General features: G+C 37.1%; 1 protein-coding gene across 1 annotated transcript in view; it reads left to right on the plus strand.

The window, feature by feature from the left end:
* Positions 1-22,925, plus strand: part of trip4 (thyroid hormone receptor interactor 4) — a 90,126-nt gene that overhangs the window by 37,218 nt on the left and 29,983 nt on the right. Inside the window, exon 12 of the mRNA XM_077201629.1 lies at positions 14,855-14,957. Coding sequence (XP_077057744.1) covers positions 14,855-14,957 — 103 coding nt within the window. The remainder of the gene's footprint in view (positions 1-14,854; positions 14,958-22,925) is intronic.

Below are 22,925 nucleotides of genomic sequence, written 5' to 3' on the forward strand. Positions count from 1 at the left end.
CTACATAGAGACTGTAAGTAACTATTCATTCTGTTCTGCGGGCAGTCTTGCCTTACAAGAAGCTTGGTGTCATTTTTATAGAGGCGTCACCAGGTTTTTTTTTTTTTTTTTTCGGAGGGGTCCTCTGATGCACTAGCTGTGATTTCAGCTAAAGAAGCAAAATCATGATGCAATAAAACTGCATTTCGAGCAAATTCAAAACGAGAGGTTAATCGTGTTAACCGCAGAAAATCATGAATTGTTTTAAGATCCCAATCATTGTTAAAATAAATTGGGATTATTTTAATCTATTAGCCCTAGTAGTTATTTATAAAAAGTGCTTTGTCTACTGAGTTGCAGAACAAAACCGTTAAGCTGCCTGTTATGAGAAGACAGTGTCCTGTTGGCAGGGGGCAGAAGCCCTCATTAGTGCAGGTTAGGAGGCCAGCTGAGGCCTGTGTTTCCTTGTGTGGTAATGTGATATTTATATGCTGAAAAGCCCTCTTCCGGTGGGAGAGACGCTGAATCTGAGCCAAACCGAGACAGCCCTTTTTCTCTTTCACGCCATCTTATTCTCTCTCTTCCTATCCTCCCCCCACAGACATTGTTTTTCCCTGTCAGTGTAGTGTGTAAGGATGTGGTTGTTAGGAATTCAATTTCTCCAGTAGCTGCCTTCATTATCTGCTGTGTGGAAAGATGCTTTTAAGCCCCCCTCCCTCTCTGTGCCGAGCATTTTGCCCTTCTGGAGAGATCAGACCGTATGTGATTGGTCTGGACACACTGAATGACAAGCTCAGACACACTCATGACACACACAACTCGTCTGTTGAGATGAGAATTGAGATGAAAACTAATGATCCTCGTTCTGATTTCTCTTAACAATTCTAGTACCATCATGGAAGACATAAATCATTTTTAATATGATTAATAATTAATTATGTCTTACAATAATTCAAATCATCACAGAAGTACTGCGTTTAAAAGTTGATTATATAAAAATACATAAATACTATGTTAATTATATTCAAAATGATTTCCGTCTTACAATAATTCAAATCATCACAGAAGTACTGCGATTAAAAGTTAATTATATAAAAATACATAAATATTATGTTAATTATATTAAAAATTATTTCTGTCTTTCAATAATTCAAATCATCACAGAAGTACTGCGATTAAAAGTTAATTACATAAAAAAATACATAAATATTATGTTAATTATATTCAAAATGATTTCCGTCTTACAATAATTCAAATCATCACAGAAGTACTGCGATTAAGTTTATAGTTTGGATATAGTCACTGATATTTACAGTAGCAATCAAAAATAAAGCAAATAACCTTTTGAAAGTAACAACGCTTCAAATAAAGATCGTATCATTTACATTGTTACACCAGTAGGTGGCGACCGACAAGTGACTGTTAAAAAATGTATTTGTCATTAAATCATTCATTTAAGAGATTTGTTCAAAAACGCTTTAATGAAACAAGTGAAGTCTTTGAGTCATTGAATCATTCATTCAACCCGATTTAAAAAAAAAATTGTTTAATATTTTGGTAACACTTTACTTTATAGTGCCACTGTTACATATATTACATGTAGTTACTATAGTAATAAATATAAATTATTCATAATTACATGCAACTAAACCAAACCAAACACTAATCCTAACCCTATAGTAAGTACATGTAGCTACTTAATATTACTCAGTACTTAAATGAATAATTACAGTTTAACAATAAAAAAGACACCTTAAAATAAAGTGTTACCAAGGTTCAGAAAAGTTCAATGAAAAATGGATAATGATGACTGTAACTATACATATTATTGCTCTGCACCACATTATTTACAATAAATATATTTGTAGTTTGACATAACAGAGTTGAAAAAAATCATTAGCTTGTCATGACCGTATGCATAAACACTGTGGTCAGAAACACTTGATAAGGATGGTGTTTTTAAATGGGTAAATGTCATAGAATAATGGGTTGAAAAGAGAATTACTGGATATCGAAAAAAATTCGATGTAACATACACAAACCATTTAAGAAAAAACCTAAATACCATACACAGTAAATACATGAAATTTCATAATCAATAATGAGGAAATTCAAACAGGCTGAAAACAACCTATGCTTGTTATCTTGGACAAAGCTTTTAAAGTAATAATTCATCTATGGCTTTTAAAGCCCCCCTGTAGTCAATCATTTTATCCCTTAAAACTCATCTTTGATCACCAAAATTACATATTTAAATGATTTTGTTCTTGAAAAAAATGATTCATGCCTTAAAATAGCTTGAATGTAACCAGTCACCGTAGCCTCATTTAGTATGCACAGTTCTATAAATATGCAAATGAGCCCCGCCTCCACTCACTCACTCAGCTCAGAGATCCACTCGTTGACGATCACACGTTGATCTGATTGGTTACAAGGTAATTTGTGACGTCAGAAACACCAGCGATTTCGAACTGCGTGTTTGAGACTTGACAATGGTGTTGACATGAATTTACACATGATCTGTCTTAAAGCATATTTAAAAACACCACATTGACATGCAGTATAAAAAAATCAAAAGCTTTATTTTCTCCACAGGGGGACTTTAAGTTAGATCAGTGTTAACCCCAATTGATGCCGCTTTGTCCTGCATCAATGTCGTTTCAGTTGACCAACTGATTTGTCCTTAAATATCATTGTTATGGTCAGTGAGGGGTCGTATTTCACTTACCCTCATGAATGGGGGCCAGCAGGTGCTCAGCTGGGTCTGTAAAAGCGCTACGGCCCGATCCCCCACCCGACTCTAGTGGCAGGTGTCGGTGCTGTTAATGCGTCTGACATTCTCCTCCCTTATTCCTGGAAGCCAGAAACTGGCAGTCAGAAAAAGACACCGGCAACTCATCAGCCATACTCTCTCCGTTAGGCATCCGTCTTACTGACAGGCAGAGCTCGGAGACCCGCTGAGGGTGTCGTGGGTCAGAATGGACAAACTCGACTGTGTTATTCTGGGTTCGCATGTCCCTCTAAGCCAACCCCACCCTGATGGATCAAAGACGCGGTGCTGCTTTCATCCTTCATCCTGTTACTCGTCAGGACTCGCCTTTGACCTGTTAAACACTATTCTTCAAAAAAACACCTTCCTCTCCTTCCCTAATTAACTTCCCTGATGAACTGGTGCTTGTGCTACCATTTCTAGTGGTGCAACAGTTCACAAAATTCACAGTTCGGATCATTTTCGGTTTTTGAGCCTCGGATCATTTTTGTTTTAATATATATATATATATATATAGATATATAGCAAAACATTTGTTGTTTATATATATATATATATATATATATATATATATATATATATATATATATATATATATATATGAGAAGACCTACGATGCAAAAGGCTCTCAAAGCCACCTATGTCAAAAATGAGATAATAATATTGAGTAGGGCTGAAACGATTCCTCGAGTTACTCGATTACAAAAATTCCTCGAGGCAAAAACTCTGCCTCAGCCTCGTTAAATTCCTATGTAAAATTTTATTCACTATACGCCGATCTATACTATAGCGCGTGATACATTTTGAATTTATTTGGCGCGATGGCGGAGAGTAAAGATGTCCATAAACGGCAGGGAATGTCTAAAGTTTGGATCATTACATACTTAAAAAGGAAGAAAGGAAGAGAACAAGGTGCAATGTGTCTACTGCGAAGTAGACCTGGCATACCACAACAGTACGACTTCAATGATTCAGAATCTGAACCGAAAACATCCACTCCATGCTCTCACCAAGCGTCACTGAAACATTAACCTAATGGTGTGTTCACACCGAACGCGAATAGAGCGTCAAATACGCGTCTAGTTAGACGCTTAAACATTCGCTCGAGTTAAAATTTTTCAACTCGCGGCGCCCGGCGCGAATCATGCGTCGATTCGCGTCTTTGCACTGACTTTGTATGTAATCTACTCGCGCAAATAATTAAATTTGCGTTCAGTGTGTGAACCCCTTCACTCACACACACACAGACAGAGATACACACGCATGCACCCTCGTCTCTCTCACGCGCCAGTCAGCTCAATTGCAGCAATGCATCACATATGCTTAAACTTTCATGTAGCCACGCAACAATAATTTCAGCATGCATTCACTGTATACACCGCGACGTGATGGAGGAACAAATATTGTATTGCAGTCTTTGCGAGACCTTGTTTGTATGTCACGTCTTCCAAATAGTTACAGACAACAACAAAAAATTAAATTCCCCAGCCTGCTTCTCCAAATCCACTTGTACTTTTGGGGAAGACATTTTAATTGGCTACCAAAGTAATTGAGCATAGAACATTGTTGGCACTTATACTAAATGGGTAAAAATTGCAATAAATAGGCCTAGTTTTGGAGCCAAATGTTGGAGTTAATAAGTTTTTTTTTTGTTTTGTTTTTTGAGAAATAAAAGCCAAATGCTTGATCATTTTACAGCCACATCATTTTCGTTATGCATTATTTGTTTTGGTTGTTTAAAAACACACAAAAAAATGTATCCGATTACTCGATTAATCGATCGATTAAGTGCTAGATTAATCGATTACAAAAAGATTCGATAGCGGCAGGCCTAATATTGAGTGAATATTGAGTGAATGCTCTCCGCACATATTATACATTCATCAAAAACTTTCACTTCAAACTCACTAAATCCCAGGGGGGATTTATATATTTTTAACTTAGTACACTTAAAAAAAAAAAAGTGCAGAGGGCATTCGGCGAGAGTGAGGGCGGGGCGTTGATTTTGCTGCTTTACTTCCTGCTCACTACTGCGCGGGTCTGGTCCCGAGATCGTAACTGCGCAGACTCAAATCCCAAGATGTCAGCGCCATATCGGGACACTGGCGGCTTCACTTCTCACTAATGGAAGAGAGCGAAGGGGCGTCGTCCATCTTTTTTTACAGTCTATGGTGTCGAACCGTGGGGCCTGATCCGTACGGATCAACTGCGATCCGTTGCACCCATAACCGTTTCCCTGTTCAGCTGATCATGCTATGGCTGAATCCTCTCCTCTCTTTCCCTGCCATTTCTCCAGGTCTGTTTTAATGAGGTGTCGGTAGATCCACGGGGGGTCTGGATGAAAGGCATGCTCTCGTGGCCAGTTAGTCTCCCTCTAATGGGACTTTGAGGGAGCAACTGGTATTTCACCTTGGGGCAACGGCTTCCAGCAGACATAGATGGGCTGGTGTCCAAAACCTCAATCAAAGCAAACATTCATGTCTAGCTACCGACAAACTCATAAACATATCTCTTATTTCACGTCAAGACCTCTGGGTGAAGAAATACTTGTTGACATGGTCTATGCTGACAGACAAGGTGAGATTTGTGGAGCTGATAAGATTTACTACTAAAATGCATTGAGTTTAACTGCATAATTTCCTGCTGAGCTTTGATCCATAAGGAAAGCCTATCCTTTAATAACGCTCTTGAGAAAAACCAAGTTGTGATTTTTATTGGGTTTCGATGTTAAACCCTCTCAGAGGCTTGAGGTTTGCTATGTTTCCAGTTTAGCAGTTATCTTGCCTTGATAGAAAGATAGTTCTTTCTTTTCTTTGCTTTTCTTTTTTATGTGCCTTTGATTTGTAACTTTAACTCTTCTTAACTATCTACGTTGGAAGTCTAAAATTTCACTGCATCCACACAGTATGCACATGTAGGGTTAAAACGGCAAACTGAAGCCTGTATATTCAAGAAAGCGATTATAACCATCAAATGTCTGTGCCATTAAAACAGATAGCTATTGTTGACAGTTTATAGGGCACATAACACACGGTTTCTGCCAATCTCATGTTAATCTTGAGTACCTATAGAGTAGTATTGCATCCTTCATATCTCAGAAGTCTTTAGTTTTGATCAGATTTATAAAAGAGAGATACGCTGTACCGATTCTTTCCGAAAACAGTCGGTAGTCACGCACTATCCATGGACAACTTTGATTCACTATATGTTTGTGTGGTTTACATTATATGCACTCACGCGCCGATTGCCAACAAAACACAGACATTTGACGTTACTTACAGCTGCACTTCCGACTCATGACCGAGATATTTTATCACTGGGACCGCTCCATCTTTCAGTTTCAAATGATCTGCAAATCCAGCGTTGAACTGGGCCTTGTTTATAAAACATTCGTCACCAAAATGCCGGGAACAAACAAACACACTTTCCCAACTCCGTTGCTGCCCCGGAAAAACTAACTGCATCCACTGTTCCCTTAATGCTGTTTTTTTTTTTGGAAGCTGAACAAGATTATCATTCCATCACGACCAAAAATACTGATTTCGTGGTCTAAAAACAAAATGGCAGCGCTGCCGACGACTTCCATAACCCGAACGAAGCACGTTGATGGGTGTTACTCTTGCTTTCACTCAGGTTGATGTGTGTGTGTGTGTGTGCACTTTTACTGGAGAAGTGCATATACAAGCCCTTTATGACGTCATACAGGGCCATACTAGAAAAAAAACTGAGTGTTTTTGGCACATACTTTTTTTTTCTTTGGTCACGTTTAGCATGAGAATCCAACTCTTTAACAATGTAAATCAGTCAGAATGCATGAAATGGCATTAGACATCCCCTTTAACCAACATTAATAATTTGCTCAGCAGGGTTCTCTTTAAACTGTTGCCTTGACAGATAAAACTGACCGTGGAAGAAAACGGCCAACGCTAAAACTCTCGCTAGCACATTATGAATGGCATTTTAATGTTACTTCCGGACACTCCTCACCAGGGCCATTCTGTAATTTAGGGTACATTTCATGTTCATTGATTATAATTACATAACAATTTTCTTTAGAAATATCATATTTTACCTATTAAGAGAATGCATACTATAATCTCACACCAAATTTTGCAACCTATTTTTCAGGTTGCTTAAAATTGCCTTTACGTACCGTAACAGTTTTTTGCGATGTCTTCTGCTTTTTAAAGTGAGTGCGTCTTGAGTTAAAAAAAATGTTAGTCAAGATTATCAATATTACAATTATTTCCACAGTCTAAATACCAAAAACCGCAAAAATTCTGTCAACTACGTTACTAACCAAACACCTCCCTGAAAACTAAAAAAATTTTTTTTACCAAAACCATGTGACCAGCATCATGTGATGTCATTTTCTTCTGCGGTGGATAGTTTGAACACATTGTGGTAAATATTTTCTTAATTGTTTTTCTCTATTGTCAAAGGAGTATATTAATTGCCTGTCGACTAATTTGGGTACGTTTGTTAGGATTAGCAATATGTTTATGGTTTTATTTCAAACATTATAAAATGTGGGGTTAACCAGATCAAGAAAATAACATTTGATTGGCCAGACAAGACCTGCCATGGAAATTGAGGCGAAATGGTAAAATTGTCAACTATGTTACTGTCTTTGTCAACTATGTTTTGACAGTTTTTTTGTTGTTTTTACATTTTAAATATCTAGACTGCTGCTTTTGACATCATTTCTGGGTATAGTTTACATCCACATGGACTGGAGTTTTGCACGACATTCTTAAAACTATAAAAAATGAAGATCTGTGTTAAAAATGTTCTTGTCCTTAGTGGCCGTGCTGAGAATTTTACACAAATTTTACTTAATATTAATATTAATTTCCTATGTTGAGCTTTATTTATCTCCACCTATATGATTCGTGGAAGAAATCCGTTTAAAAATGTTGACCCAGTGTGGTTTTGTATAACTTGTTTTCTCGTTTCTTGTGGTTTGCTCTCGAAGGTGAGGTCATAGGCAAAACTCAGGGACCTGGAACTGAGCAACATAAATCTTACCACCAAAATAAGTGACCTCATAAAATCTATCATCATCTTGTGAAACTGCATTTTTCCCCATTCGCTAAGCCATGATTTTCAGTAAGTGAAGGTCTGTCGAAATGCTAATGTAGAACCTGCAATTCAGCCAGTTCTGGCTACACTGGAAGCCCGCTAGTGTTTCATTTTGCTTATGCATTTTCAGCAGGAGCCTGATTCAGCGACTCTTTTTAAAGCAGGCCAATCAATGCATTACAGCATAGGTTCCCCCCCCCCTACGGGCCGTTGCCCAGCTGCTCCTGGAAGTTTTGTGCTTTTGCCTCTGAGAGGTACATTACCTGTTCAGTATGCATCAAGGTGAGCGTTTACCATCAGCTTGATTGACACAGTGGCAGCTTGTGAAGCGGTAATAGCTGGACATGAATTTTCTTGTGGCTGAGACATAAATTATGTAAAAACACTAGTGGCGGTGTTGGACAGTGCTGTATAATTAATTTGCGCTCCAACTTGACACCAGTTGTGTTTTGTGGATGGAGTGTGTTTAAATATTAATCCCTGCAGAACTCTCCTACTGGAGAGAGAACAGCTTTTCCTGCCATAAATATAAATAACTGCATTTCAAAAGTTCCTGTTTGTCTGGAATTGCTGTGGTTCCTGCATTTGGAGTTCTTATCATTTTGAGCCACATCATCTGAATTTACAACAAAACATAACAAATATTTTTCATGTTTAATCAAAACCTGACAACATGAGAAAAACACATTCGCATTTTGATACCAGAAGGGTTTTTTTTTTTCAGTGCTTGGTTACAAATGATGGATTACAAATGATGTAAAAGGGGCAGTCACATTTACCATTGTAAATCCAGTCATTTTAATTGAAATCCACGCAATCGGGAATTTTGTGTGAGCGAAAGATTTCCTCACACAGATTTCTAGTTGGACACTCGTATTCGCCACATTGACCAACATAACAGTTCACTTCTGGGTGAGCTGTGCATTGTAACTTGCTGTTGACGGTAGACAATAACCCTTTTTTGCCTGCAAAAATGTACCAACATTTTGAGATTGTGACTGCACTTTTGATCGTGAAACTTTAAGTAGTGTCTTTTCAAAGTAGTGTAAATTACATAATCACATTATATTACCAAAGCTTAACATTTTCTAATTTAACATTTTCATTTCATTGTGTTTTCAGTTAGTCTGCTCTTAATGTTAATTGGTTTATAAAAACTTATTTGATTAGCTAGAACAAGATATCACAATAACATTCTCCATTCTCCAAAAGGCATTGAGGATGATGTCAAAATGCCAGTGCACACAACTCAGAGCTTTTATATGACCTTACACATTGTTGGCCTAGTAAAGGAGTAGTTCAGCCAAAAAATACTCAACCTAATTTATTCCCAACCTGAATACTGTTATCTTTTCCCCAAACATAATTCATTTATTTTCAAAACAAAATCACTTTAGTATTGTATTTTCCATGCAAATATAAAGTGAGAAAAAATCTTTGACTTGTCTAATAATGATTCATTGATAAACCAAGGGTCATTTGTTCTAAGCGTCTCATAACCAAACGTCATAAGGTCAAACAATTATTAATTGTTACAAAAACAAAAAAGAAAAAAACAGTGAATAATGACTTGCTCTCTCTTTTTTTGGTCTTTTTTCCCCTTCTTTTTTGGAGCTTGACAGCTTGTGGTCATGAAAACCTCATTCATTAATCAAAGCCTATTTTACACAGTATTTGCTCAAAATACACTTCAAACATCTGAAAAGAAAAGAAAATGCTATCAGTTGAGAAGCTGTCAGTCATTCCATTAATTGGCCAACTTTGTGTGTTAATCAGTATTATTGATGTATAATAGCAGCAAGAGCTCAGAAAGCTGCTCATTCTTCTCATCTATTCACGGTTTATTCACTGTTACCCGTCATGAAGCTGGAATGCTGCTCAGGCATTTCACACTACAGCTCCCAGATGGTCTTTGACTTGCAGGGGTTTACAGGCGTTTTTTTTCCCCCCGTTTTTTTCTTGTTTTGTTTTTTGAAAAGGCTGCTGAGCTTTTTATTTTCCATTGAGGGTTGGTCTTATGCTAGTGAAATACAGCTGAAAATGCATGAAAGCAGTGATCCTGACAGCATGCATTTTTCTCCTATTCCCTTTCTCTTTGAAAGACCTCTTCCTTAGTGCTGCTCCCGTGTCAGGGCGTCGGTGCCAATGAAGCCTTTTTATTTGTCCGAGATTGAGTGCAGCCAAGCGGGCCGGCCCTATTACCACTGCGCCACAGTGCAGGAGATTGCCTGCCTCTGTCATCTAATTGCGTACATCAGCTGAAAGCCTGTTTCTCTGCTGTGGTGAGCAGACAGCCAGTCTCAGATTCATTGCTCCATTGGCTAGTTAAAGCACCAGGCTGTCTTTGTTTGGTGACATGGGGAGGCTTATAAGCTATGGTGTGCTCTGTCTGTTCACTAATCTTATAATGTTCCCTGGCAAGGTCTGCTCACCCTTTGCTGCCCTCCTCTGCACTGGACAATCTGAATCTCTCATCACAGTGCTTTTAGCTGGGACACACTGGCAGAGTCTCAGCCTAGAGAGAAAAGAAAATACTTTCCACTTATCTGGCACCCTGTCAGCAGATATTTGTGGCTGCGCACACATTTTGCTCTGCGCTAGCATAGTGTTTTGGAATACATGCGTACATGACGTGAGCTGTCTGAAATGAAATTGGCTTTTGCATCATACTTTCTGGTTTGAAGAAATTTGGCCGGTTAAATACAATTTGAGCTCAGTCGACAGCATTGTGGCATTCTTTCAGTTACCGCAAGAAGGTAATATTGACTCAGCCTTCAATATTTAAAGTCCCCTTGTAGTCAATCATTCTATCCCTTAAAACTCATCTTTGATCACCGAAATGACATATTTAAATGTTTTTTCCTTGAATTGTTTTTCATGCCTTTAAAATGGCTTGAATGTATCTCTACACCCTTTCCTCATTTATTATGCGCGGTTATGAATATGCAAATGAGCCCCGCCTCCACTCACTCACTCAGCTCAGAGATCCACTCGTTGAAGATCACATGTTGATCTGATTGGTTACAAGGTAGTTTGTGACGTCAGAAACACCAGCGATTTCAAAGCGTGTTTTTGAGACTGTCTTTGGTTCACTGCAGTTTTAATGAGAAAATATTCAGCAATGCTGTCGACTTATGAATTTTACACATGGTTTGTCTTAAAGCATATTAAAAACACCACATAGACATATAAACAACATTAAAAGCTTGATTTTCCCCACAGGGGGAGACAATTTGTGTCCAGTAATACTTACAGTGGAAGCTAAGCAGCCAATCATCCTGAGCCAAAAAGCATAAAATTAGCTACTATAACACTGTTTTGAATACATAACAATAACACTTTAATTGCTCACCAAAATGAAAATTCTGTCATTGTTTATTCACCTGTGTCGCTGCAAACCTGTGTGATTTTCTTTTGTGATGCACAAAAGAATGTTTGAAGATTCGACTAGTCACTCTTTTATCTAATGATAATGATTGGAGCTTCCTTTATTAAAAAGCATTATTAAATTATCATGATTGTAGCCAACATGACTTGTGCACATAATCTACGGATAATCTAGTCAGTGAGTTGAGAAACCAGAGAAATAGATCTGTCAGATTTGTGAATGAATCATTCATGCTGGTTTCAGGAACCAGAACAACCTATTAAATGATGATTCCTTAATCGACTCGGAGCCTATGAAGGTCAAGAACGCTCCAAAGATCACAGGTTTGGATGCAGAGATTTTCAATGAATAACAACTTTAAATTTGGTCTGTTCCTGACACAAAGCTACCGTATAGCACCAGAAGGCTAATATTGACTCACAATGGTTGGTGAATGATGTCAGAAGTGTTATTTTTGGGTCAACTGTTGGGTTATGTTGTAATCGCAAACATAATGACTGTTTCCAACCCAAACAAGTTTCCCCCAAATTGTCACCATTTGTCATATTTCAGCAGCCACAAATTTATGCAGTTGTCTCAGCCAGAAGTTTACATTAGGTTCATCCCCTAAAACACTGCACAACTAACCAGCTCAAACAAAAATATTTTACTGAACAATAAAAATACATGCTTCACATTTCTTCTTTGAAACCTAGACATCCAAAATGGAAATGTGCATTTTCCGATCTTCATTACAAACTGATGAACAGAACAATCCAACATTATTTTCCGTAGCAATGGGAAGCATATGGCTTCAATATAGCTTGTATTTTAATCCACCATATTACTTTAATGGCTGATGTTCAGATTGTATCGCATCTCAGCGATACGACCGAAGCTTTTGAATGTAAGCCCTTATTCTGTAGATGGATGTGAATTTGACATGCCTTTTCTATTAGTCAGGTATTGAAACTGTCTGGTGGATGAAGGGAGAACTGGCCAGTGCAGTTCAGCAGCATTAAATCCTAATTAGCCATGAAAGGATGAAAGGGAAACGTTTTTGAGTTCATTCTTTGATCAAGATTAGATTCTGAACATTAGCCTTATATATCGGCTTCATTGTGGTTGTATAGGCTTCTTTTTGTGAAGGCCATTGGCTTGAATTTGAGATAAGATCCTTTATATCAAACAAATTCTCTCTTCTCTTGCTTTTATTCACTGTTTAGTTCGAGATGCATATAGAGGCTTTATGAAGGTTGTCTAACAAATAAAACAACAGAGGAAGTGCATTCTAGAAAGCTATTAAGGAATAGTGCTGTTAGTCTTTTGTTCAGTAGTCCTCCCACCGGCCCAACATGCAATCTGTCATCCTTTTAAATGAGTCTTAGCCCACACGTTTAATCTTTGAACTGTGCAGTTCTGACTTCCATTTAAAATTCTTTTAAAAACATGTTTTTGTGAGACTTTTCAACATGAAATCAAAATTGAAGCCATTTACTTTCTTAATAAATGTCCCAGGTCTTATTGTGCAGTATTTATCAGTGTGCATTTTCCCAAGAAAAACTGTGAATACATTTTTTATATCAAGTGTAATAACTTGGTCTGAAACAACTTTCTGTTGGGTGAGCGATTTGTCCATAATCTTATTTCACAATATTGACTTTTTTATTTCATGATAATGATATATATGACAATAGTTATTTTTATTTTTGGGTCTAAAAATAAGAACAAATAACCAAAGAAACAATAGGCCAAAAAAGATATATAAATTAAATAATGCCATAAGTTTTTAAGGTGAAAAAACTAAAACACTGCATAGTGTTCACTGTATGATTAACATATAGATAAATTCTTAGTAAAGCTAAGTTCTTTTGTTATTCGATTAACAGTAAAGATATAGACAGCAGTTGTTATATTATCCTGTCACTTTAAGACTGAATGCACAGATCCATTATATTTACACACATCTGATTTCTTTCCCAATTGTTTGGAATTGTTTTTTTTTTAATGGCTGATACCAATGTACAGTACAGCAGGGTCACCCATATATATATATCATCACAGTTTCTAGAGGTAGTAAATCATATTTTGTAATGTAATGTCATTTAGCATATTGGATAATGTTAACTTATAGCCAAACAGATACTTATTCTAAAAGCAAACTATTTAGATTCTAACTAGCCAAAGCTTTATTCTGGTATGGAGAACCCTGTTTTCACAATTCAGTCACTTCCACATAGATAAAATCAAGTCCCACTATTTGTTGTCCTTCATTAAATAAATAGTCAGCTGGTTCTTTGTGTTCTAATTAGTTTTAATACATTATTTAGCAAACAAAGAAATCTCCAAAAGAGGCAGAATATTAAATTATTATATGAGACATTGATCTAATCAATAAAATAGCTTTGCTACTGAGAAGCTACAAAAATAAAAGCTCTATGACGTCACTAATGAGAAATGTGGTAAATGGAATCCCAAGTATCCTAAAATATCAAAATCGTTTTTTTATTCAGTATGTATATATTTTTTTCTTGTTTAGTTTTTGTTCAGGGGTTTTTAATGATGATTTGGGCATGTTGCACAACCTTTCCATGATGGCATCTAGAGAATATGCATTGTAGAGTTTTATTGGACGCATATCCTTTGACATGAACTACAAAATATATATTTGTGTCTTTTCATTTATCTAGACAGCAAAACTGTTTTAAAGGTTATTAAAATGCTAAAAAATATTTAATATAAGGTATGCACTTCTAAATTTGAGCAAGTTGACCTTATATACTTTAATGTTAGTGTTATTTGTCCATGTTATTTGTCAACCTTTCATCTGCTGATCTTGACGCAACATTTCGTTCTTTATATGTATATATCTTTCCTTGTTCATGGGTTTTTGATGATGATATGGGCTTGTTACACTATCTGTCCATGATGGCATCTAGAGAATATGGCAGCTTCTGTTTTGTTGACAGATGCGTTGTAGAGTTTTATTGGATGCATATCCTTTGACATGAACTACAAAAGCTATATTTGTCCTTTAATTTGTCGAGAATGCAAAACTGGTTATTAAAATGGTAAACATATTTAATGCAAGGTACGCACTCTAAATTTGAGCAAGTTGACCTTATATACTTTAATGTTAGTGTTATTTGTCCGTGTTATTCGTCATCCTTTCATCTGCTGATCTTGACGTAACATTTCCCCACAAACATTTCAATCAGATATGTGACCGTATCACCACACGAGTGTAAGCAAATCTTGCAGTGTCTGAATTTATCCACATCTCCTGCGAGACAACTCAAGTATGCAGAGGGACCTCATATCTGCAGCACTTCTAAAAGCCCTGATTGTGTCAAGCTCTCTTTGCCACTTTTAGTGTGGGGGTGGGAAATAGTGTTGTGAAAAGCTTGTGCTTCTTGAAAGCCATGATACAATCATACGACTCTCTGATGGTCTGGAGGAAATAAGATGACCTGTGCCTTCCCTCGACAGATTAGATAGATGTCACCTTTCTTATGAAAGTGCCAGTCAATTTCGTCTCTCCTGTGCGCTGCCTATCAATTACGGGGAAGAGAAGCCTTTCAAAGCAGCCCTGCTTTCTGTGCGTGGTAACCAAGTGGCTGAACACAGCTCATTGTTTCCTCTCTCTCTCTTTTCAGTATCCCAAGATCAGCGAGGAGTCGACTTCTCCATTTGTCTTCATTTGCTCCAACCCCCAGGAGTTGGTGGTGAAATTTCCCATGAAAGGGAAACACAAGATTTGTAAGTCCTGCCTGCCTCTTCATGTGCCGGCTCCAGTCGTTCACCCTTTATACACTCTCATATTTAAACACATGCATGTCTAATGAGCAGTCTATGGAGGCAGCCGTTTTAAGCATCATATAGGCCACTACACACATGAAGATAGATAGGCAAATGCATTATTTATGCTGCCCCAATAAGATACTTTTGAACCAAATTTAAAACATTGCATTCTGTACTATGCAGAAGTTTTTAGATGGTCCACAAAAACATTTATTTTCAGAAGTATATTTATATACAATTATCTATAGTATACAATATTTGCAAAAGTAATGTTTGAACATCTAAAATGGAAAAAAAGCTAAAATATTAGTAAACATCTGTTTTTGAGAAGCAACTTATGCACTGTACAGTATATCCTTCACAGAGAAGGCAATCCCATGGAATATTGCACCAAGCTTGGTAAAAAATTAAAATAGTAAAGTTGTTTTTAGATGAGGCAAAATCTTGTATTATGTTTTGTGATTTGAGTATCATATAATTAGCTTAACTTGCAAATGCTTAAGTCCGATATCATTTTTGAGTGTCCGGTGAGGAAAGCTGTTTCGGTCCATTTACACAGTTGAGGCAATTTTACAACAGAGCTGTGATTTTACACACCGTCTTCTACTTTAACTGGTGTTGCGTGGTATTCAAAATTATACATTTTCATAATTACTTCACTACTTTTCACCACCTTTTCATGCAATATGTTGTATGGTGATATTTTCCTTGAAAACACAAGCTGCTTCTTTTCATGTGTTGGACTGGTATATCTTATCAATTAATGCTTACTGTTGTCTTCACTATCATCTAGTGATAGTTCCCTTTGGTTATGATCAAGGTGTTAGCTCATTTGATTTTCTTATCGTGGATGTCCAAATAATCACATATTTAGGCATTTCCAATAGTAATGGTAGCATAATTTGATTTGCATGATTTAAAAAACCATTCAATTACCATAAAATATCCATTGGAAAACCCATGGTAATATTGTGGAGATTGTACCTTAGTATATGTAAGTGGCCTACCATTTGATAGTCAATCTTTGAAAAAAAAAATGTGTAGCCGCTATGGAGCTCAAAGAAGGTGATTAATGTAAAAATATTCAAACAAAGTGAAACAAGCAATTGTCGGTCTAAACAAAAGACAAATGCACTCCAGCTGTTCCTTTCCCCTTGGCTTTCCTGGGTTTTCCATAGCTTAGGATAGTCACTAATGAAGGATTTGGGTCTGTGCATGTTCTTGTGGTCCCATCAGCCAGAGTGATAGGTCACATGGCATTTAGGGCTCTGGTGATCGGGCAAAAACACCTCATGGCAGTGTACTTCTGGGAGGTCCTACACCAGCTGAGAAGCTGCCATTGACATGAATGGGAATGCTAACTGATGAATGTTAGCTTTTTTTTCTGGGAATGATAGAACCTCTTGTTCCAGCCACACAACCCAAGTCTTGTCACCAGACATCATGAAAAAACCTATAAGTGACCCTGGACCACAAAACCAGTCATAAGTCGCACAGGTATATTTGTGGTCAAAATTATCAATTTTTATTTTATGCCAAAACATTAGGATATTAAGTAAAGATCATGTTTCATGTAGATATTTTGTAAATTTCCAATCATAAAAATATAAAAAAAATATTTTTGCAACATCGAGGACAACTTTAAAGAGTTAGTTCACCCAAAAATGAAAATTCTGTCAGTATTTACTCTCCCTCATGTTGTTCCAACCCCGGAAGACCTTCGTTCATCTTCGGAACACGAATTAAGATATTTTTGATTAAATCTGAGAGCTGGATCACTCCTCCATAGGCTTCTTGAGGGATTGAACTTGCCGGCCCCGAAAAGTTATTAAAGACATCGTTAAAATAGTCCAAGTGACTACAGTGGCTCAATCTTAAGTTTATCTAGCGACGAGAATACTTTTTGTGCGCAAAAAAACAAAAATAACGACTTTATTTCAACTATTCATTTTCTTCTCTGTGGGCCTCGAGTCAGTTCACTAGTGTAAAAGCGCAGCGCTTCTGTTGTTGTACGTCACACGCATAACCCACATGACCAGCGTCGGCCAATAGTGAGCCTACGTGTGACGTAGCTCTACGCTATTACACAAAGTTAACTGACTAGAGGCCCAGAGAGAAGGAAATGAATAGTTGAAATAAAGTCGTTATTTTTGTTTGTTTTTGCGCACAAAAAGTATTCTCGTCGCTTGATAAACTTAAGATTGAGCCACTGTAGTCACTTGGACTATTTTAACGATGTCTTTAATAACTTTTCGAGGCCGGCAAGTTTCAATCCTTTTGAAGCCTATGGAGGAGTATGGAGGAGTGATCCAGCTCTCAGATTTCATCAAAAATATCTAAATTCGTGTTCAGAAGATGAACGAAGGTCTTACGGGGTTGGAACAACATGAGGGGGAGTAAATACTGACAGAATTTTCATTTTTGGGTGAACTATCCTTTTAATGGTGATTTTCTCAATATTTCGATTTTTTTGCACCCTCAGATTCCAGATTTTTTGTATCTCGGCCAAATATCCTAACAATCCATACATCAATGAAAAGCTTATTTATTCAGCTTTCGTATGATATATAAATCTCAATTTCCAAAAAAATACCCTTGTGACTGGTTTTGTGGTCCAGGCAGGGTCACATATATGATGACAGAAACGGATAAGTACGAATAGTTCTATAGGAATGCATTGTTTCGATCTACAATCTTGTTTGTAGAAAATCTCCACTCTTAACGGAGGTTTTTTGGTGTCATTTTCCCAGTCATTCTTCACAGCAGCTCAACTGTCATCAATGGTGTTATTTCACAGTACAGACTGGAAGCATTTCACACTTGGATAATATCTGCGTGCAATTCATCCTTAATCACATGTACACATTCTTTTGTTCAACCTGCTTAGCTTCTCAGATAAAAATGGTCAATTCATTATATAACTGAATTTGTGAATTCTCATGTGGAAAGCGTCTCTGACAAGCATGGGGAATTGCTTTTACAAGAGCATTTGCGACTCAGTGTTCGGATTCTTTTGTTTTCACATAAAGGAAGCACAAAGCCAGGCCCTCAAAAGCGATCTTTCCTTCTGACATTCAATGCGCTCTTCTTTCTCCACCAGCTTTTCATAATCGTAATGGAGAATTTTATATCCGTTTTGACCTTGTGTCTATCCACCGTTTCCCATTCATTTTCATTCGCTCCTAAGCTGCCAGAGCTCTCCAGAGAGTCGACCTCCATGAACTCCTCATTGGGTGAATGGGGGAGGAGATATGGACTGATATGCTGGGAGGGCAGTTAAGAGTAAGAAGTCACCACAGAGATGTCCTGCCCTTTACCTCTTCCATGTCTTTCCAGGTTTATCCAACATTAGGGTCAATGTGTTACCCTTCTTGTCCTGCACATGAAGACCAAACAACTTTGTCTGTATCACGTTGTTACAAAAACCGGATGTTATATGGATTAGCAATCAAAAAAGATTGCTATTACAAAAAGCTATTACAGAAAAATGACTTGCGTTATAGAAAACCATCCATCCACCACTCATTGTTGCTGGAATTGCTGACATTTAGATGTGGCAAATTTGGACTCTGTCATTCCATTACAACAAAATTTCCATTCGCTGATTAAAACAACTGTATTAAAAGCTGTGTGGGTGCTGAGGTTTCTGAATCTTTTATCCTGTCATTTCATCTCCTCACTGAAGGTCACCCTCACTGCACCGAGCTAACAGAGATATCCTGATGAGTGGCATCAGCCATGTGTGAATATTGCAAGTTCACATCAGTGATTCTGTTACATGCCAGCCTTTTAAAGGCTAAAGGTTGTCTCTCTCTTCTTGCTTTATTCGAATCAATACGGCTTCAGTATCCAAACAAGTGTGCCTTGGAAGCTGCATGCATTAATAATATGCAGCCCAGCTTCTAGAATGCTGTGTTGAACTGCTTTGCTGAAGGATGGATTTAAAGTAGATGATCTATTTATTTCTTGAAAGGAAACCAATTTTGTCTGTTTTAACCTACTGGTAATAAACAGGCTTCTGACTATGGGAATGTCTCTTTCACTTGCCAACTTATTCTGGCCAAGAACGATCCATAGACCGGGAAGAGATTTTCAGACCAGAATGTAAAGTGACTAACCACAGTTTGTTTAATTTTTCCATATTTTTTAAGTGCAAACTAAAAACTTCAGGTACGTTTACACGATAACGATATCCTTAAAACGGAGAAGTTTTTCCTTTTAGTTTTCTGCGTACAGACGACACCATTGTCAAAACGATCTCCATTCATTTGGATCCACGAAAACGACTAAAAGCGCTGTATTCTGCTGCCAGGCCATTAGATGGCGATGAAACACTATAGACTAAACACGTAATGCGCATGTGTATGACGTCATCGTCTTCAGAGATTCGCGTTTTTATTGTTTACACGGAGACCGTATTCAAAAACTTGTACTTTGAAACTCGTTTTCAAAACTTTGCGTTTTTAGGCGCCCAAAATGCCGTTGTCGTTTAAACGAACGGCCAAAACGCATAAAAAGTATTTTTGTTGAAATTTGTGTGGTTTAAACAGCCCTTTAGTTCTCAAATTCAATTAATAAGTTGTCGGTAGATGTGCAATACAGTGCAACCAGTGTAGTTTAATGTTGTTTAGTGTTTTCAATTAATCATTTAAAAATACTAGTTTTATTTAATTTTTTGTTTTTTTATTTAAAAGGGACAGTGCATATTAATGGACATCTTAGCTTTTCAGCAATGTAAATATGCCTATATCTGTAGTCCCCCGGCAGGTCATCACAGTACAAAGTAACACAGCTAAACATTGAAATTGAATACGATACACAATTTAAAAGACGCCACAATTTTCAGCAACATATTATAAAAGACACCACAGTTAGCAGACAGGGATTATGTCATTTAAGGTGCTGTTTATGCAGTAAAGTGCCATTCTATGAAATAATGTTCAGTTTAATTTTGTTTGAGAGCTGTTTAGTGCCGGTAGGGTGCTGCATCTAGTTAGGCAGACACACAAATATACACATACATAGTAAAGTGTTATTCTATGTACATGAAGTACATTTTAATTATGTTAAAGTGCTATTTAATGAAGTAAAGTGCTGGATCTGCTATGCTATGTATACATATACTTAAACAATATAACAGTGAACAAACCCATACACATAAAATACAACAAAGTCCGTTAGTGGTCACAAATTTGATGTGTCTTGAGCCATTGTTTGAGCTGGTTCTTAAAGCTGAGGTAAGTCGGACATTCTCTCACGGCAGCCGGTAACTTGTTCCAGATCTCTGACCCCTTACTTGACAATGCATATTGTCCAAATGTTGTATGTCTATAAGGCACCATACCATCACCTTTCCTGGAGGCCCTGGTTACAGTTCTTCCACCTCCCGTTATTTTCAACTGAATGTGAAAGTTTGTGTCAGTTAACCAATTTGGGAACTCGTGGACTATTTCACAGACTCTGAAAACAAAGTGAAATATACTGTTGTGCACATTGATATCTTGTTACGGAGTGCGCTCAACTCCTTTAACACTTTTTTTTTTTTTTTTTTACCATATTCAAATCCATTCACAGAATTCTGCCAGATTGTCCCACACAATCGTTGCAGAAAAGTGTTTAAAATCACCCACCAGTTACCTCACACCCACCAGCTACCTTACCAAGGGGCTATAGTAGCCTGAAGCCATGAGATTATCGACTTCAACTTCTACTGTTAACGCCTTTTCTTTTTCTCCCTGCAGTGCCCTTGTTTCTACACTTTTTTTCCCTTTCATTTCACCACAACCTTTTTTCATTCTCTTCCATAGGGTAAGTAAAAAGAGAGGTTTTGATTTATTCATGGACTCCTTTTTTATATTCATGTATTTTCCAGGGCTATCTGGGTGCGGTGGAATTTCTTGCTTCAGCGGCTGCTGGGATGCTCGACAGAAATCGGGTTTCATGTCTATTGAGCCTTGCGGTGGGGGAAGGGAATGTGTATTGGGGGTGGTTGTATATTACCCAGGAAATGTGCAGCAGGCTTCAGAGGTGACAGGCTGTGTTTATTACAGATCTGTCACACAGCTAATGGGCAGCCGGGAACTTGCTGCTTCACTAATGTGAAGGAGAAGCGTGCAATGAGCAAGTGGACTTTAGTGCTCAGAGAGGGCTTCCTCCCCCTATTTGCCCTTTAAACTCAAAGCAGAGATAGTGATCCACAAAGTGACACATGTTACCGGAAATCACAGTTTTTAAACATTGCACAGGTGTTATAACACTGCATGCCAGTGGGTGAGCAGTGAGCAGGGATGAGTTTATCCAAAACAAGTTACAGCAGACATTACTGGCAGGCTCAGAGGGATTTTTTGGCATTTACTTCGCTGATTTTGGGTGGAATTTTCAGACATTCCACAGAAGTTATAAAACTGCATGCTAGTAGGCAATTGATCACTTACAGCAAACCTTTTTTAACCCTCAGGGGTCTGAGGGGTTTTCTGGGTCCTGGAGGTGTTCTGACATGCTCTGACATTTGTGCTTTTTTCAGTTATTTATAAACATGTTAATGGCGAAGGTGTAAATTCACCCTATATAGCACAAATGGGGCTACCGTAATATGTGAGCAACATGAATGCACATGTTTGTATTTTTTAGAGAATAATGCTTAAAGTGTCTGAAATAAGGCCACAAAACACATACTAAATATGTGTCCACAAGACTTTTGACTAATGGGTGTTGTTGCATAGAGTTTTTGCTTCAAAATGATCTGAAAATCATCCTGCCTAATCATTTACACAAAACAATACATTGATTTAAATTGTATAAGACACCTTTTGTTTGGAAAGGCAATATGCGTGGAGGCGTGTTCACACCTGAGAAGACAAAGGCCGGATAATGTGCCACATTCATAATGAGCTGCATATTAATTAGCCCTTTCACACAGGTGTCACAGGATCCCAAAGAATGCAAGGACAAAAGAAATTATCTATATATACATATTTTACAATTAGAAATTGTAACCAATTACAAATAGGTTACAATTACAACAACAATTACAATTTTAACAATATTTCAAGTGTATTCTTTCTTTGTAAAAAGTATACATTTTATCATACGTATTAAAAAAGGTAAGGATTCATTATTTTGAATATTGGAACAAACACTATAATAACATTTAGTTGATAATTCAATATACCTACTTTATTTTTGACAAAACATCATATAGTGATATAGTATATTTAACTATGAGCAGAAATTGGTGAACAAAAGCGTACCTATTTAATGTGACAGTAGTCTTTTTTTACAGTCAAAACTTTATAATCTATCCAAAACTAATCACAAAATCTTGTCTAAACATTCATATTTAGTCTGTAACAAATTGTGTATGATATATTAGCATATACATGTTAATTTGCAGTTAGTTGCCTATACAGACATTTTATTTCAACATATTTCAGTCTATTATTACTCATCTTAGTAGGCCTTAGCAATATAGTTTTGATGTGTTCATGTAAATTTAATAACATGTTTACTAATGTAGATGCGAGAGTGAATGAACGGCACAGACACGCGCTGCGCTGTATAATTGTAGTAAACAAAGCGGCGATACCAGCTCACTTTTTTCCTTATCAGTGCAAAAGAGACTAAAATTACTCTTTTGATTTTGATCTTACATATAAGTGCTGTACACCATTACATCCTGTTACGTGTCTATTTTTTTGTGGGTACTCACAATAAAAACAAAGTATTGTGCTTTTCGTCAAATAAAGAAAAATAAACATGATGCGCGTTTTACCTTCTCTCGTCAGTGAGGTCCATTCTGAAACGCGTCCGAAAACTGTAACTCTGTCAATACTTGTCACAGAGATACGAGAGATTTCTCTTTATGAAGCTGAAATTCTCTTCTTTTAAATGAAGTAATTTATATAAAAAAACAAATATTCTCAGTTT

Source organism: Siphateles boraxobius, unplaced genomic scaffold (genome assembly GCF_051911475.1).
Source record: "Siphateles boraxobius isolate OS27281-9 unplaced genomic scaffold, OSU_SipBor_1 48, whole genome shotgun sequence".
Classification (NCBI taxonomy): Eukaryota; Metazoa; Chordata; class Actinopteri; order Cypriniformes; family Leuciscidae; genus Siphateles; species Siphateles boraxobius.